Here is a 17,395-nt window from a genome sequence, read left to right on the forward strand (position 1 = left end):
GAGTACCATTCCTGGAAAAGTAGACAAAGATTTTAGATATCACATCTTCTGAATTTAGCCCCTCTAAAATATACTAGTGCTTTGACTCTTTCAGCTCTATAGAGTTTCTTAATTCAATATTGAGTATTTTTGAAAACACTAAAAATATAAGAAAATGTCACATAAAATTAATTGAATTTAATTCGTCTGTTGCTATTGTTTTATAGAACCAACTACTGAAACAGTATCTCCTAAAAAACCAGAAGAATCTTTTTATAATAACAGCTATAGTCCCTTCCAAGAGGTGCAGACTCCACAGTATTTAAATCCATTCGATGAACCAGAAACCTTTGTAACTTTAAAGGATTCTCCTGCCCAGTCTACAAAAAGAAAAAATATAAGACCTGTGGACATGAGCAAGTACCTCTATGCTGATAGTTCTAAAACTGAAGAAGAAGAGTTGGATGAGTAAGTACATTTCATTTTGCTATCATCATAGGTCAGCCTTTATATTAACTACAGGTACCCTCTGTAATATACCTTTATATGGGTAGAATGAGGTCTGTTGCAATATTAACAGTTTACAAGTTAGTATCTGTCTCATCCCCACCTGAATTTTTATAATCTTGACCTTTAACATCCCACCCTCCTCCATGTGCTTATATACTCTAAACTAACAAATGAGGGAGCGTGTTCCTGGAATCTCTGGTTAGAATTTCTGTAGTGTCTTCCCATAGGACCTCTGTTATAAATGGCACTTGGGTATTTTTAATTGATTATACATTACGCTTCAATTATGTTATGGGTCTGTTGTGGGAACCAAATACATTTATGATATTGATTTGATGAGAGGACTTGTTCAAATGCCAAACAGTGACATCATAACATTTATAAATTAGGAATTGTCCTTTGTGTTATTATCCTTTCCGAATGAGTGTTTTACTGACCACAAGCTCAAGATAAATAGTCAGTGTGATTAGAGCTGCCATTTTATTCAAATCCAGGGTGGGGATAGGAAAACTGTGTATTCACATTATGCTCTGAAGTTGTTATACAGTGTGTTATACAGTGTAACCTGTGTGACTACAGACTGTGGCCCTGAGTGTGTTAAAAATCAATAAGCAAAAGTTCTCCTTGTGGCCAGTTAAAAAGAAGCTCTTCAGGCAGGAGGAAAATGACACTATTTGGAGATTTGGATCTATACAAAGGAATGAAGACCACAAGAAATGGCATATATATTAGTATATATAAAATACTTGTCTTATTTTTAACATTTTCTTTAAAATACAACTGACTTTCCCCACAGTCTGGGAAAACATTTGCCAAGGATGTATCTGATAAGGGGCTAATTTCCAAAGTGTACAAAGAACTCATACCACTCAGCAAGAGGAAGACAATCCAATTAAAAAATAGGCAAAGGACCTGAATAGTCACCTCTCCAAAGAGGACATACAGATGGCCAAGAGACAGAAAATGCTCAACATTGCTAATCATCAGAGAGATGCAAATTAAAACCACAATGAGATATCACTTCACCACTGCCAGAATGGCTACCATCAACAAATCAACAAACGACTCGTGCTGGTGAGGATGTGGAAAAAGGGGAAGCCTGGTACACTGCTGGTGGTAATGGAGACTGGTGCAACCACTATGGAAAACAGTATGGAGATTCCTCAAAAAATTAAAAATGGAGCTGCCTTTTGACCCAGTGATCCCACTTCTAGGAATATATCCTAAGAATCCTGAAACACTCATCAGAAAGACTATACGCACCCCTATGTTCATAGCAGCACAATTTGCAATAGCTAAGATCTGGAAACAGCCCAAGTGCCCATCAGTAGATGAGTGGATAAAAAAGCTGTGGGACATTCACACCATGGAATACTATGTAGCTGTAAAGAAGGAGGACCTCATACTATTTGTGACAGTATGGAAGGACCTGGAGAATATTATGCTAAGTGAAATAAGCCAGGCAGAGGAAGACAAACATCACATGATCTCACTTATATGTGGAATCTAAAGAACTTAATAAATTGATGAATAGAAATGATTCAGTGACATGGAAGCATGGATCAGACTGACGAATCTCTGAGGGATGGAGGAGGGCGGGTGGGTAGAGGAGGGAGAGATTAACCAAAGAATTTATATGCATATATGCACAACCCAAGGACACGGACAATGGTGGGGAGGGTGGTGGGACGGAGTGGAATGGATCATTGGGGAGAAAAAGGGACATCTGTAATATTTTAAATGAAAATAAATAAATAAATAAAATACAACTGACTTTAAAGTTTAAATAATATATTCTGTGTTTTATAACATGTATAGAAAATAACAGCCTTAAAAATGGACAATTATGACAATTTAGCATAAAAGCTGAGAGTGGGAAATTGAAGAGTGCTGTTTTAAGCTTCTTAAACATAATGTTACTTGAAGATATACTGTTTTTTTTACAGATGACATAATTGTTTATGTAGAAAATCATAAGGAATCTTCAAAAAGTTTACCAGAACTAAAAAGTAAATTTGTTAATGTTACAGGATATGAGATCAATATAAAAATTTTATTATATTTTTCTATAGTAACAATGGAATACCAGAAATAGAAAAATTTTAAACACCATATACAAAAGCATACAATAAAGCCCTCGGGGATAAATTTGAAGAAAATGTGCAATAACTGTATGCGGAAAGCAACAAGCATTGCTAAGAGCAAATAAAGAGAGAAATCAAATGGACAGAAATACTGTGGCCATGGATTCAAATTGCTCTATACATTCAGTGCTATCCCAATCAAAATTTTGATGTACTTTTTTGTAATAATTGATAAGCTAATTCTAAAATATATATGGAAATGCAAGGGACCTAGAATAGTTAGAATAACTTTGAAAAAGAACCAAGTTGGGGGACTTACACTTCCCAATTTCAAGACTCATTAACCAAGACATTGTGATATTGTCTTAAAAGTAGACATATAGGTGAAAATAAGAGAATAAGAAAGTCTAGAAATAAGTCCACACATGTATTGCCAATTGGTTTTTGACAAAGTTAGCACGGGAAGTTAGTTAGGAAATGATAGTCTTTACAACAAATACTGCTAGAACAAGTAGATTTCCATATCTCACCCCTACTCTCCCACACACACACAAAAACCCTTATTTCACACCATGTACAAAATTTAACTAAAAATAGATTATACACCTAAAAATAAGAACTAAAACATTGGAACTTCTAGAAGAAAGAGTAGGAGAAAATCTTAGTGACTTTAGGTTAAGTAAAATTTTTAAAATAGGATGCAAAAATCAAAGGAAGAATCTTTAATTAAGACACCATCAAAATTTAAAACTTACTCTCTTAAAAAAACACAATGAAAAGGCATGTCATGGTTTGGCAGAAATTCTTTGTAAAACATATATTTGGCAAAAGACTTTTTTTAGCCCAATAATAGACAAACTTTTTTTCAAGAGGGAAAGATTTGAACAAAAATTTCACAAAAGGAAATATAAGAATGGCCAATGTGCATACAAAAAGATGCTCAACACCTTAGTCATCAAGGAAATGCAAATTAAAACTAAATAAGATACCACTACACACCCACTTGAATTGCTAAAGTTCACTCTCAAGTGACACTCTCAAGATCCATCTATGTTGTTGCAAATGGCAGCATTTCATCTTTTCTTATGGCTAAGTAGTATTCCATTGTATATATGTACCACATCTTTATCCAGTCATCTGTTGAAGGACACTTAAGTGTGATACAGCCATTTTAAAAAACAATTTTGGTAGTTTCTTAAAAAGTTAAACATATACCTATCATTTGACCCAGCAATTCCATTTCTAGGTACTATACACCCAAAAGGAATAAAAGCATATGTCCACAAAAAAGATATGTACATGAATATTTTAACGCCTTTATTTATCATAATAGCAAAATAGAGGAATAACTCAAATGTCCATCAGTAGGCAAATGGATAAACAAATTGTGGTATACCCATAGAATAGAATACTACTCAGTAATAAGAAATAAATGATTTTTCTGAATTTTATTTTTCAATTACAGTTGACATTTAGTATTTTATATTAGTTTCATGTACAGCATAGTGGTTAGACTATTATATAATTACTGAAGTGATCCCCCAAATAATTCTAGTACCTACTTCACACCATACATAGCTATCACAATATTATTGACTATATTCCTTATGCTGTACTTTATATCCGGCGACTATTTTGTAACTACCAATTTGTACTTCTTAGTCTCTTTACCTTTTTCACCCCAACTCCTGTCTCATCTGGCAACCCTCATTTTATTCTCTGTATCTATGAGTCTGTTTTTGTTGTTTGTTTTGGTCTTTAGATTCCACATATAAGTGAAATCATGGTATTTGTCTTTCTCTGTCTGACTTATTTCACTTAGTGTAATAGCCTCTAGGTCCATTCACACTGTGGTAAATGGTAAAATTTCATTCCTTTTTATGGCCAAGTAATATTCCATTGTATATATGTACCACCACTTTTTTATCCACTCGTCTGATGATGGGCACTTGGGTTGCTTTTATGTCTTTGCTATTGTAAATAACACTGCAATGAATAAATGGGTGGATAAATTCTATCTAATTAGTGTTTTGGATTTTTTCAGATATATACCCAGAAGTGGAATTGCTGGGTCATAAGGAAGTTCCATTTTTAATTTTTTGAATACCTCCATACTGCTTTCCATAATGGCCACACCAATCTGCATTCACACCAACAGTGCACAAAGATTCCCTTTTCTTTACATCCTCACCAAGACTTTGTTTATGTTGATTTATTGATGATAGCCATTCTGATGGGTGGGAGGTGATATTTCATTGTGGTTTTAATTTTCATTTCTCTGATGATTAGTGACATTGAGCATCTTTTCATATGTCTATTGGCCATTTATATGTCCTCTTTGGAGAAGTATCTATTCAGGTTCTCTGCCCATTTTTAAATTAGATTGTTGTTGTTTTTTTGGTGTTGAGTTATATGCGTTCTTTATGTTTTGGATATTAACCCCTCATCAGATATATTATTGGTGAATATCTTTTTTTTTTATTCAATAGGTTGCCTTTTAGTTTTGTTAGTGGTTTCCTTTGCTATCCAAAAACTTTTTCGTTTGATGTAGTCCCATTTGTTTATTTTTTCTTTTGTTTCCATTGCCTGAGAATATATATCAGAAAAAAATATGAAAAGAAATGTCAGAGATTTTACTGTCTGTTTTCTTCTAGGATTTTTATGGTTTCAATTCTTCCATTTAAGTCTTTAAATTAATTTTGAGTTTCTTCTCGCTTGTGGTGTCAGAGGTGGTTTTGTTTCATTTTTTTGCATGTATCTGTCCAGTTTTCCCAGCAGCATTTATTGAACAGACTGTCTTGCCTCCTTTGTCATAGATTAATTGACCATATAGGCGTAGGTTTATTTCTGGGCTCTCTATTATTTTCCATTGATTTGTGTGTCTATTTTTGTGCAGTACCATGTTGTTTTGATTGCTATGGGCTTGTAGTATAATTTAATATCAGGTAGTGTGATCTCTCCAGCCTTTTTTTTCCCCCTTCAAGATTGCTTTGGCTATTCAGGGTCTTTTGTGGTTAACATAAATTTTTGAGATTATTCTAGTTCTCTGAAAAATGCTGTTGGTATTTTGATAGGTATTGCATTGAATCTGTAGATTGCTTTTCATAGAATGGACATTTTAATGATGTTAATTCTTCCTGTCCATGAGCATACTATATGTTTCTATTTAAGGAAGAAACAAACGTGATACATGTATACATGTATAAATCTAAGAGAAATGAAGAGCACAAGAAATGTCAAATATAGTAGTATATATTAAATACTTGTCTGATGTTTTAAAATCTCTTTACAATGTAATTGACTTTAAAGTTTAAGTAATAATATAATGTGTAGAAGTAAAATGTCCCAAAACTACATAAAATGAACAGTGATTGAGGAACATAGGTGCTGTTTGACTTAGAAAAGAGATGATTTAGTAATAACCAAACTCAAATATATAAAATATTTGTTTGAAGAATGAGGTAGTTGGCTTGTTTTCTGTTGCTTTGAAACTGTATTTCTCAATCTTTTCCCGTTTTACAACAGGTAGCTAATGACTCTCACATATGCTACATGCTTCCATCTACACAGCTAGGTTTTGATAAAACCTAAAAAATTTCTAACCTCCCATAAGTATGTAGAATTACATCATAACAGTCTAATTCCAAAACCAAGTTGAGCTTGTAATACTAATAACTATACAGTGATTGAAAAAGTTGGCTCAACTCTTGCTAAAGTTATTATATTTGTTTTCTTTGAAATAGCTAATGTATAATCAAAATAAAATTTCTCATGGGTGGTGTAGGTGCTGAGTAATAGCCACACACCTAGAGTATTTGAATGTCAATGCAAACTTTAAGTACAAGCGTTCAGTCATTCCAAGATGCCTGGGTATTACACAATACACACACACCCTGCTCTCTCCTATTAACAAATTAAAGAGACATCTAATGTTTGCTTAAACTTTTAATATGTCTTAATAAAAACTAAAATCAGAATGATTGGGTGTTTCCTTTGACCATTCTTTTATCCACATGAAAGTCACAGTATTTATAAATTTCCCTTGAATAAAGAACATTCTAAATTGTTAAATCATCTGAGGTTATCAGAGAGCGCCTGTAAACACTCCTGCTTTTCTTTGTAGGAATATATACACAGATTCTAAAGATTGCTCATCAGCTAATGTGAGAATCCAGGAAGAACTCTCTTTGTATTAAATTCCTTATTTGGTATTTCTCATCCTTTTCTCCCCAAAGTTTATGTAGGTATAACTTCAGTAACAGAAATATTCCAGAATTTGTTTACTACAATAGTAAGCTTATGTATGACCTTTCAAATCAAGTGAAAAGCGTATATGACTCATCTTTCCTTACCAAACCCTTCCTGTATCCTCTGACCTAAAACTAGCATAGATAAATAGTGCTGAGTCCTATGATGTATAAAGTAATCTTTAGAACCTAAGCATATCTATAAGCCCAAGAGAAAGTATATAGCTTTCAGTGCTTTTAGTGCATGTCCTTTACACTTAGCAGCTGTGTGGATTTCTTAGTTCTTTCATGTTTGGGGATTAGTTCAGCCATTCCAGTTTATGTAGCAAAAATGAAAATTGATAAAACAATAATATATATTTAAAACATTTGTGAAGTGATTTTTGAAGTCCAGCATGAATCATTTCTGGTATTTTGTGCCAGTTTTTCAAGGAAAATTGTCATTGAATTTTATTCAGAGATGCTACACACTTATTTTTATAAATTTGGATTGTTTTCCCAAAGAAACAAATTTTCAAAGTAACAGGGAAAAAACTATAAACTTTGCTATACCCCTGCTTCATATTTTATTATGTTTTCAGTATGCTTATTAATCCTATTTCTAATAACCCTATAGATTTTCTTTCTATAACTTTTTTTCTGGGTGAATTATTTTCTAAACAATGTGTAATGTCATTTGAAATTATTCTGTCCAATTTTCCGCTTAATATAACTGATGAATTTTTAATTCACAATGAGTTAATAACATAACTAATCTATTAATTCAAGTATACAGAACAAGGATAAAAATAATTCTTTTTTATTTAGAGTGATGTAGGAAGCCCTGAAATAGATTATTCAAATCCTAGATGATCAACAGAATGTGAAAATTATGGTAATTCCTTAAATAATTTTTCTTTACTAAAAGTATTGTTTAAATATTTTTAAATACATTAATCAACAGTTACATAACTTGTTATTATAGAGAAGGGAGCAGTTCCACAATAATATATATTATTCACTTTTTATAGCATTTTTCATTGAGATATAAGTCACATAACATAAAACTCCACATTTTAAGGTATATACTTCAATGATTTTTAGTTAATTCACTGTGTTGTGAAACCATCACAACTGTCTAATTCCAGAACATTTTCATCACCCCAAAAAAGGAATTTCATACCTATTAGTTAGTCCCTATTCCTCCCTTCTCCCATCTCCTGAAAATCACTAATCTACTTTCCTTCCATATGAATTTGACTATTCTGGACACTTCATGTAAATATGAGCATATCCCTTTTATTCTTCAAGAGTAGGAAATTCAGTATTAGTCAGGAAAGTCTGATCCCCAAGGAGAATCACTCAAATCCCTTAGAAATAGAAGTTTCTAGTCCCTATTCTGAGTTAGTAACTAATCAGTGGTGGTGCCTAGCACGCTGTTCTTTCACAGGTGGATTATAAGTGTGTAGAGATACTGATTCCCTTAGTCCTTCTAGTGGCCATGCATGTTCCAGGGTAGCTGGAGTCACTGGTAACTCTCTTTTCCAGCAACTTCCTGTGTTTCCTCTAACATGTCATACAAGTTTTATTTTTCACTGCATGGTATAGTTAAAATAGATTGGGAAGCATAGCTCTAATTGTTTTAAGAAAATGTCCATTTTAATTATGTTTTTAGTAATATGAGTCTCAGGAACCAACTTTGAAAGTCAGTTGATCTGAGCTTTTTTCCTACTTGTATTTACCTTCTCTATACAAAGAATACCAGTATTCATGTGGTTATAGAGGGAGACCTGTGTGGTTAGAAGCAGGCAGAGAGGCATGAATAAAAAGGACAATATTTAGATACATTTGTGTTGCATACTAAATGTTTTATAAAAGTTGCATGCAACTGAGTATTGTAAATTCAGTTAGAATTTCCTGTTTTAAGGAATTTCATTTATTTTTTCTGAGCACAAATCCTTTTGTAATGTAAAAATCTATCCTCTAACACTTTTGAGTTTTTCTTAAAACTAGCCATAGTTACATATCAAATTTTTTTTTTTTAAATATATCTTTATTGATTTCAGAGAGAGGAAAGGAGAGGGAGAGAGAGATAGAAACATCAATGATGAGAGAGTCATTGATCGAGCCTGCAACTGGGCATGTGCCCTGACCGGGAGTCGAACCCCGATCGCCTAGATCCTAGGTCGACGCTCAACCGCTGAGCCACACCCGGCCGGGCAGTTACATAGCAAATTTTTTTAAATTTATTTTAAAAAAATTTTCCGTGTTGTTTAAAATATTACAGATATGCCACCTTTTTTATCCCCATTGATCCCCTTGCCCCTGCACCCCCCCCCCCAGGCCTTCACACTATTGTATGAGTCCATGGGGTATGCATATATGCATATAAGTTCTTTGATTAATTTCTCCCCACCCACTCTCCCACTCCTGCCTCCTCCTTCCCACTGAGATTCCTCAGTCCATTCCATGCTTCTGTGTCTCTGGGTCTGTTTTGTTCCTCAGCCTGTTTTGTTTATTAGAGTCCACGTATGAGTGAGATCATATAAAGCTGAACGAGGAAGAATCAGAAAACCTGAATAGGTTAATAACAACTGGTGAAATCAAAGCAGTAATAAAAAAACCTCCCAGCAAACAAAAGCTCTGGTCCAGACAACTTCACAGGAGAGCTTTCTGATTCTTTAAGTTGTAGGGTTAGATAGTTTACTAAAAATTTTTCTTCCTTTTTGAGGTAGGCCTGTAGTGCTTTGAACTTCCCTCTTAGGACTGCTTTTGCTGTGTCCCATAGATTTTGGGTTGTTGTGTGTTCCTTTTCATTTGTTTCCAGGAAGTTTTTGATTTCTTTCTTGATCTTATGAGTAACCCATTCATTGTTTAATAACGTGTTATTTAGCCTCCATGTGTTTGAATGTTTTTGAGTGTTTTTACTATAGTTGATTTCTAATTTCATGCCCTTGTGATCTGAGATGCTTGATACGATTTCAGTCTTCTTGACCTTGTAGAGAATTGTTTTGTGTCCTAACATGTGGTCTGTCTTTGAGCATGACCCATGTGCACTTGAGAGGAATGTATATTCTGCAGCTTTGGGGTGAAATGTTCTGTGAATATCACTTAAATACATCTGCTCTAGTGTGCCACTTAGAGTCACTGTTTCTGTGTTGACCTTTTGTCTGGAAGATCTATCCAGTGAAGTCAGCGGGGTGTTAAAGTCCATGACTATGACTGTATTGCTGTTGATCTCTCCCTTAAAGTCCTTAAGGTTATTATTGATAGGACCGTATTTGTTGCCATTTTAATTCTTTAGGCCTATGTTTCTCTCTCTGTTCGTTCTTATTACAGCAGTCCCTTTAACATTTCTTGCAATGCTTCTATTTCTACCTCTAATTATAGCAGTCCCTTTAACATTTCCTGCAACGCTGGTTTGGTGGTGATAAACTCCTTTAGCCTTTTTTTGTCTGGGAAGGTCACCATCTATTTTTTGTCTGGGAAGCTCACCATCTATTTTGAATGATAGCCTTGCTGGATAGAGTAGTCTCGATTTCATATCCTTGTTTTGCATCACCTTGAATAATACTTCATAGCATTCCCTTCTTCTGGCCTGTAGGGTTTCTGATGAGAAGTCAGCTGAGCCTTATGGGAGCTCCATTGTAGGTAACAGATTGCTTTTCTTTTGCTGCCTTTAGTATTCTCTCTTTGTCTTGAATGTTTGGCATTTTAATTATGATGTGTCTGCGCGTGCTCCTCTTTGGATTCTTCTTACTTGGGACTCTCTGCACCTCCTGTATTTGTGTCACTTTTTCCTTCACCAGGTTAGGGAAATTTTCTGTCATCATTTCTTCAAAGAGGTTCTCTAACCCTTGTTTTCAGCCTCCTCTGGTACTCCTATGATGAGAATGTTGTTACATTTCATGTGGTCCCACAGCTCCCTTAGACTGTCTTCCTGTTTTTTAATTGTGTTTTCTTTTTGGATCTCTAATTGAGTGATTTTTTTCTACCCTGTCTTCTGATTCGCCATCTGAGCCTTCGCTTCCTCTAATCTGCTGTTTATTCCTTCCAATGTATTCTTTATTTCTGCTATGTCATTCTTAATTTCCTTCATAGTTTCCATGTCTTTTTTCATGCTGTCTAGTATCCTTACAATCAGTATTCTGAACTCTATATCTGATAGATTGCTTATCATCATTTCATTTAGCTCTTTTTCTGGAGACTTCTCTTGTTCTTTATTTTGGAGCTTGTTTTTTATGTCTCTCCATTTTGGCTGCATATTTGGGTTTGTTACTTTGTATTAGGTAGGCCTGCTAGACTTTCAGTCTTTTTGGAGAGTCTCTGGTGCACGCCGATGTTACACGCAGCTTGTGACTGCCTTATGTACCCTGTTTGTAGCTATCAACAACCTACAGCTTGAGGTCCCCTCTGTTGGGCTGGGTGTATTTCGACAGGACCAAGGTGCACACCAAAGTCTGCTTTTCCAAGGTCTGGGTCCAGAAGCAGATCCAGCAAAGACTCAGAGCACTATGAGGTCTACCTCTAACTGCAGGTTGATTAATCTGATTCTCTTAATGAGCTTCAGGCTGTGAAGGGTGGGGTGGGGTGGCTGATTATTATCAGTCTTTTAATGAGCCTCAGCTGTAGAAACTCCAGGGGGTAGCAGGGAGAGGTTTTCCAGCTGGGCGGGGCAATTGCTTCCCCCTCAAGCAAAAGCTGCTTGGAAGGTAAATATCTGCTTGTGAAAGATGTCCTGTGCAGTATGAGGGAATGACTCAGCACAGGAATCCAGAGGGGTGCCTTCTGAGCTCTATCTCCAGAGCCCACAACTCTAGATTCTCCTTACACAGCTCCAATCTACTCCACCCTCCCTCTGCTGGAGCCCAAGGTGAGTGGCTGCACACAAAAATTTGTGCATTGGCTCTTTAAGAGGGCACCTGCATTTCCAGCCCTCTCTCCCTGACAGACAGAAACCCAGTTGCTTTTCACAGCCAAATGTTATGTGGGCACCTTTCTCAGTTCTGGTGCTCTTGGCTGGGAAGCACATCCTGGGGTTTAAGCCCCAGAGTCCTCAGTGGGAACTCCCCATAGCTGAGATATCCCTCCGGACCCTCAGCAGCTGCCTGTGGGAGCCCAGCCAGCCCTCTCTCACCTCTGCATTTCCTACCAGTCTCTGGGTTGTCTCCACTTTTCCTCCTTGGTTATGAGGGTGCTGTCCAGCTTGTCTTCAGTTGGAGTTGATTATTCAGGATGATTTTTCTATATTTTAGTTGTAATTCCAGTTTGATCCTGGAAGAGTGTCAGTGTAGCTATACTACTCAGACTGCTGCCATCTTTAATCTCCTATGTAACAAATTAATAATGATGATTATTGTAGTAGCTACCATCTTATAAACCACTATGGAAATTTGTTATAGAGATTTAACCAGGAATAATTTTTTTAAATATCACCCAATTAATTCACATAACTGAATTAACTCTGTTAGATTGAAGTGGGTCTGTTAGTCCTGAATTATCAGTTGACAAGTAGTAAGTTTTGGTGTGGAAAGATTTTTTTCTTTTCTAAGTTTTGGAATTTAAAAGAAATTTTTGTTTTTATCCTGTTTCTTTATATTTACCTCTCTTTGAACTACTTTTAGAGTTTGAAAACAGCTATATTGAGTTATTGATAAAATTAGTAGAAAAAATAAGATTGTTGTAAGGATTAAAGAGATTAATACATGTAGAACACTTAAAACAGTAACTAGCATGGTGTAAGCACTTTTTAAATGTCAATAGTGTTGTTGGCAAGCCCTCCATTCTAGAGTGGTTTTGATAACTTTTTACCTGTTTTCAAAGAGAATGTTCAGCTTTTTAAAAACAACTTGTTATTTAACATTGTGCCTTGCTTTGATTTCCCCAAGTTCTTCACTGGGCAAGAATATTTTGGTCTGAAAGACTAATTTTCAAGTACATATCTATATATCTACTTTCTGTTCTTTTTCTCTTGAATGCATAGACATAAGAAGAGGAAGAAAGGGGAATAGGTTTCTATGTAGGTGCCAACTCCACTCAGTTAAAACCAACTTCCCTGAGCAAAGCTGAGAGAGATTCTGAGACTGTACTCCAGCTCAATGGGAAGGAGCCATATGATTCTAACTGTTGTTATGAGTACAGAGTGAGAGTAACATTACAAATATGATGTATTTTGCATCTTTGATTTAGATATACTTGGTAACCAGATTCTCAGGTGACTGTAGATATAAATCCCTAGGCAGAGCTATAGATATTGGTTGTAGTTCTAAGTGAGTCTGGTACTATTGTAGTTCAAATAACATGCACAATTGAAACACAGGGCTATCACCCATACAGGCCTAATATGACTTAGGTGGAATTCCCTTGGTGTATATAATCACTGTATTTGAGTGACCTTGTACTTAGATTTGTAGACTCAGAAATTCTATTGTTACTGTGCACCCAGGATATTAGATTTAGGGAAATGACTAGTGTTGAAAAAATTGCAACAAACTAAAAAATAAGAACCAGGATAACAGTATGTTATTGAATAATAGGAGGGAAAATCATCATAGTCACCAGATAATTTATAAATAATTATTGAGAAAAAATTCATTTGCTCATAAAGGGAGTTAACAAGGAAGATTTTCTGCCTGGGCCTAGACTCTACATGGAGAAAGAAAAAGTCTTCCCTGAGAAGTTATAAGCACAGGCCTACTCTAATGTAGATTTGATATATTGACAGGATTGTCTGTGAACCTCCAAGCTAAGAAAGTAACATATAAAGCGCCTCCTAAAGTACTTGGCAAATGCAAGTACATCAGTACATAAAACACTCTGAAGAGAGACACTCCCAGCTCAGATTACAAAGTATTTCCTCAGATTAAGCTCTGAATTTACAATCTAGAGTTACAAAACACACAAGGAAACAGTTTACTAAGAGAAAGGGGAGACAAAAGAAACACCAGGATTATATATGTAAGAACTTCAAATAATAAATTTATCAGATAGAGACTTATAAAATGAATATATTTAAATGATTAAAGACTCAAAACTCTGTACCTGAGGCATTATACACAAAGCCATATGAAGAAATATGCTTATTAAAATTTAAAATTCAACTTAAAAAGTTATATTAGAAACAGATGAAGAGAGAAAATGTTAACTGGATTATAGATGTGAGGAAATTATCCAGAATATAGCACAGGAGGAACAAAAATTTATAAAAATATGAAGGAGAGAGATAGGTCAATATATTCCTAATAAGATTTTCTAAGGAAGAGAATAGAGAAAGTAAAGAAGAGTCTATCAAAGAGATAATGGTGATAATTTTTCATAAATAATGAAACAATGAATCTTCAGACTCAGGAAATATAAAGTGTCTGAAACAGGAAAAATTAAAAAAAATTCACACCTACACATAGCATAGTAAAATTGCTCAAATCCAGAAATAAAGAGAAGATCTTAACAGCAACCAGAGAGAAAAGATGACTTACAAGATAGCAATAATATGTTGGCAGTGGGCTAATATCTTCAAAATGCTGAAGTGAGTTAAGTGACTATTAGAATTCTCTACCCAGCTAAACTATCATTATCATTTCAGGCTGAAATAAAGACTTTTTTTTTTTTTAATATATCTTTTTTACTTCAGAGAGAGAAAGGGAGAGAGGGAGATAGAAATATCAATGATAAGAGAGTCATCATTGATCGGCTGCCTCCTGCACACACCCCTGACTGGGGACTGAGCCCACAACCTGGGCATGTGCCCTGACCAGGAATCGAACTGTGATTTCCTGGATTCCTGGATCCCAGGTTGATGCCTAACCACTGAGCCATGCCTGGCTGAGCAATAAAGACATTTTTAGCTCTTGGGAGAATTTACTACACTAATAGAACCTCACTGAATGAATCTGTAAAAGATGTTCCCTAATAAGAAAGGAATTTAACACAGAAGAAGGGATGAAATGCAAGGGAAAAAATGTTTGGTGTGGGGAATATTAAAAAACAAATCTATACTTCCACATCTAATTTCTTTTTCCTTGGGTGTGGACAATATGTAGGATTTACTATTATTAAAAACATTTCCCTGAGGGTCTAGATGTAATAAGAGCTGGGTTCACCTTATGTTATAAAAAATTAAAAAATACTTTTTAAAAGGGAAACATTTTATTGTTAATGGTTAACAGAACACAAGGTTAAAAGTAATTGTTTCCAAATTGTAGGTTATCAGTAGTTTGGGTTTTTCCTTAACTGTTTTCAGTATTTTCTAGTGTTATAAATGAACGTTTATTATTTTACTTAGATATAATCTATTTTTAAAGAGACGTTTAACAGTAATTCTTCTTTCATTTAGATCAAATCCTTTTTATGAACCTAAACCAACTCTTCCTCCAAATAATTTGATAAATACAATTCAAGAACTGGAAACTGAAAAGAGAGTGAAAAGAAAAGCCCCAGCCCCACCAGTCATCTCACCAAAGACAGGTGGAGTAAATGAAAACACAGTTGTTTCTGCGGGAAGAGATCTCTCTACTTCTCCTAAGGTAGGAGTCTATTCTTAGTAAAACCTGTGGTAACATTTGGTCTTTCCCCCATGCAATTTAATTAAAATTAAGACAAGTCATTGTTAGCTATTTTTGATGAGTTAAAACTGAAAGCTCATTAAGCAACATTATATATATGTTTGGGAAATTACATTTTTATAGCATAGTATGGATTGAATAGTTTGGGTGAAGATTTGTTTTTTAAATGCTATTTTGAAATCAGAAGAAGAGAGGCATTATAATTTTATGGTTGGTGATTTAAACAGGATACTCTGAAGCAGCTAGCTAGGTGTGAAGGACAGCTTACAGTTATATAGAAGGAGTAGAAGTCATCCTTTGAGAAATGCTCTGGAAATATTAAGGCTCAGTGCAGAGAAATGCTGTGTTGAAGAATTTCAATAGTGTCACTTTGATTTATGTCAACTTATAATTTTGGCCTTACTGTCTTTTTAATTTTTTTTTTTTTTTTACAACTTTTAATGCATAATAACTGTGGAAAGGTAAAACAGTGTTCGTTCAATGTCTGAAGCTTTTAAATAGTTTGATTGCAAATAGTATTATATGTTCCATATGTAAGGTAGAAATGTTGGATTTAGCATGTTCTTTTTGGGTAAATAACTTTTGCTCATCTACTCATGGGTGTTTTGTTGTTTTTACCATATTACATTATGTAATTCTCACAGGTAGTTAAGGGGAAAGTAAGATAAACTTGAACTCAGAGGGCTAAAGTAAAAGTCACAGGTTCCCCAACCACTGGAGACAGGATTGGATCTAGAATTTTTAATTGTGTGATATCTGAACACTGCTCCACCTCAGGTGCCTGGGCTGCTGCTTTTCTCAAGGACATTGAGGTTCAGTAGTTTTCTCTTGGATTTTTTACTTCATTCTGTGGCCTTCATTAAGTGCCAGAGTTCTGAAATAGCTTATTTGCCTGTATTTTTATTGTTTTAGAGGAGATTGAGTTTACTGAGGGTCTTTACTGTGTTATTCCAAAAGTTGGTCTCTAGATGTGTGTGTTTATATCAGGTTTGTGTGTGTGTGTTTTTTTTTTACCGTGTAACTTTAGGAGAAGGAACTAGGACTAAATTCTGTCTTGCAGTTGTCTAGGGAAAGGATGTGTGTGGGGGACTCTACATGAAAGTAGCAAGTAGTAGAAATATAAAAAGTAAAGGAGATGGCCAATTCCTGTACCCAATGGGGGAGAGCGGAGGAAGACAGTAACAGGGGCACTAGTCAGAATCAAGAAGCTACTTAGGTCCTTTATCCATTCTAATCATCAAGAATACCTAAACCTATCCCTTATGACTCCGAATCTCTACTCCATGGCCTGCTCCTTGCCCATCCTCTTCTGTATTCCATTAGGAGTTTGAAGCTAATCAGGAAATCCTAATCTCTTTGTAGGGAAGTGAAAAGGAACTTAATAGTGCTATTGTGTGCTAGACAATATTCTGTTACCTCATTTGATCCATAGAACAACCTGAGAAATACATACCATTATCTTCTTTTTATATATGAGAAACTGAACCTTAGTTAAGTAACTTGCTCAAAGTGATAAAACTAGTAGTGACAGTGCCAGGATTAAAGTTCAAGTCCTTTGAGTCTAAAACCCGTACTTTTCCCACTCTGCCAGTCTACCTCTAGAGAGGTATTTCCAGTTTCAATTTAGAACTCTTAATACATTTTTTTTCCATAGAAGTATTGTTACATATGGTGATTAAATTCTGTTGTAGTGAAGTATCACATGACTGTTGTTTTTGCACTATTTTGAGGATACTGTTTTATTTCAGATACATTGTGAAATAAGTGATGTTTATAGGAAAGGCTGAACATTTACAATCATGCTTCTCTAGAAAATGCTTTGTTATGCTCAGACACATATAGTAGAAACACAGTCATTCCCAGTAACCTGCTGATCTGGGAGCTAGTTTAGATAACAACTATGTGAAAGGTAACTGAAAACTTAAATTTAAAAAAGATTAACGATATGTTATTAAATGAAAAACAAATTACATAACAGTATATTACATAACTACATTGTTACCTTCTATATGTATGAAGTTTTATTTAAAAAGTT

General features: G+C 34.9%; 1 protein-coding gene across 1 annotated transcript in view; it reads left to right on the forward strand.

Annotated features, from left to right (window-relative positions):
* The window catches only part of EHBP1 (EH domain binding protein 1), a 272,093-nt gene that overhangs the window by 108,134 nt on the left and 146,564 nt on the right, over window positions 1-17,395 (forward strand). The window contains exons 10-11 of the mRNA XM_087823592.1: window positions 207-447; window positions 15,132-15,321. Coding sequence (XP_087679718.1) covers window positions 207-447; window positions 15,132-15,321 — 431 coding nt within the window. The remainder of the gene's footprint in view (window positions 1-206; window positions 448-15,131; window positions 15,322-17,395) is intronic.

Source organism: Miniopterus natalensis, chromosome 13 (genome assembly GCF_054644295.1).
Source record: "Miniopterus natalensis isolate mMinNat1 chromosome 13, mMinNat1.hap1, whole genome shotgun sequence".
Classification (NCBI taxonomy): domain Eukaryota; kingdom Metazoa; phylum Chordata; class Mammalia; order Chiroptera; family Miniopteridae; genus Miniopterus; species Miniopterus natalensis.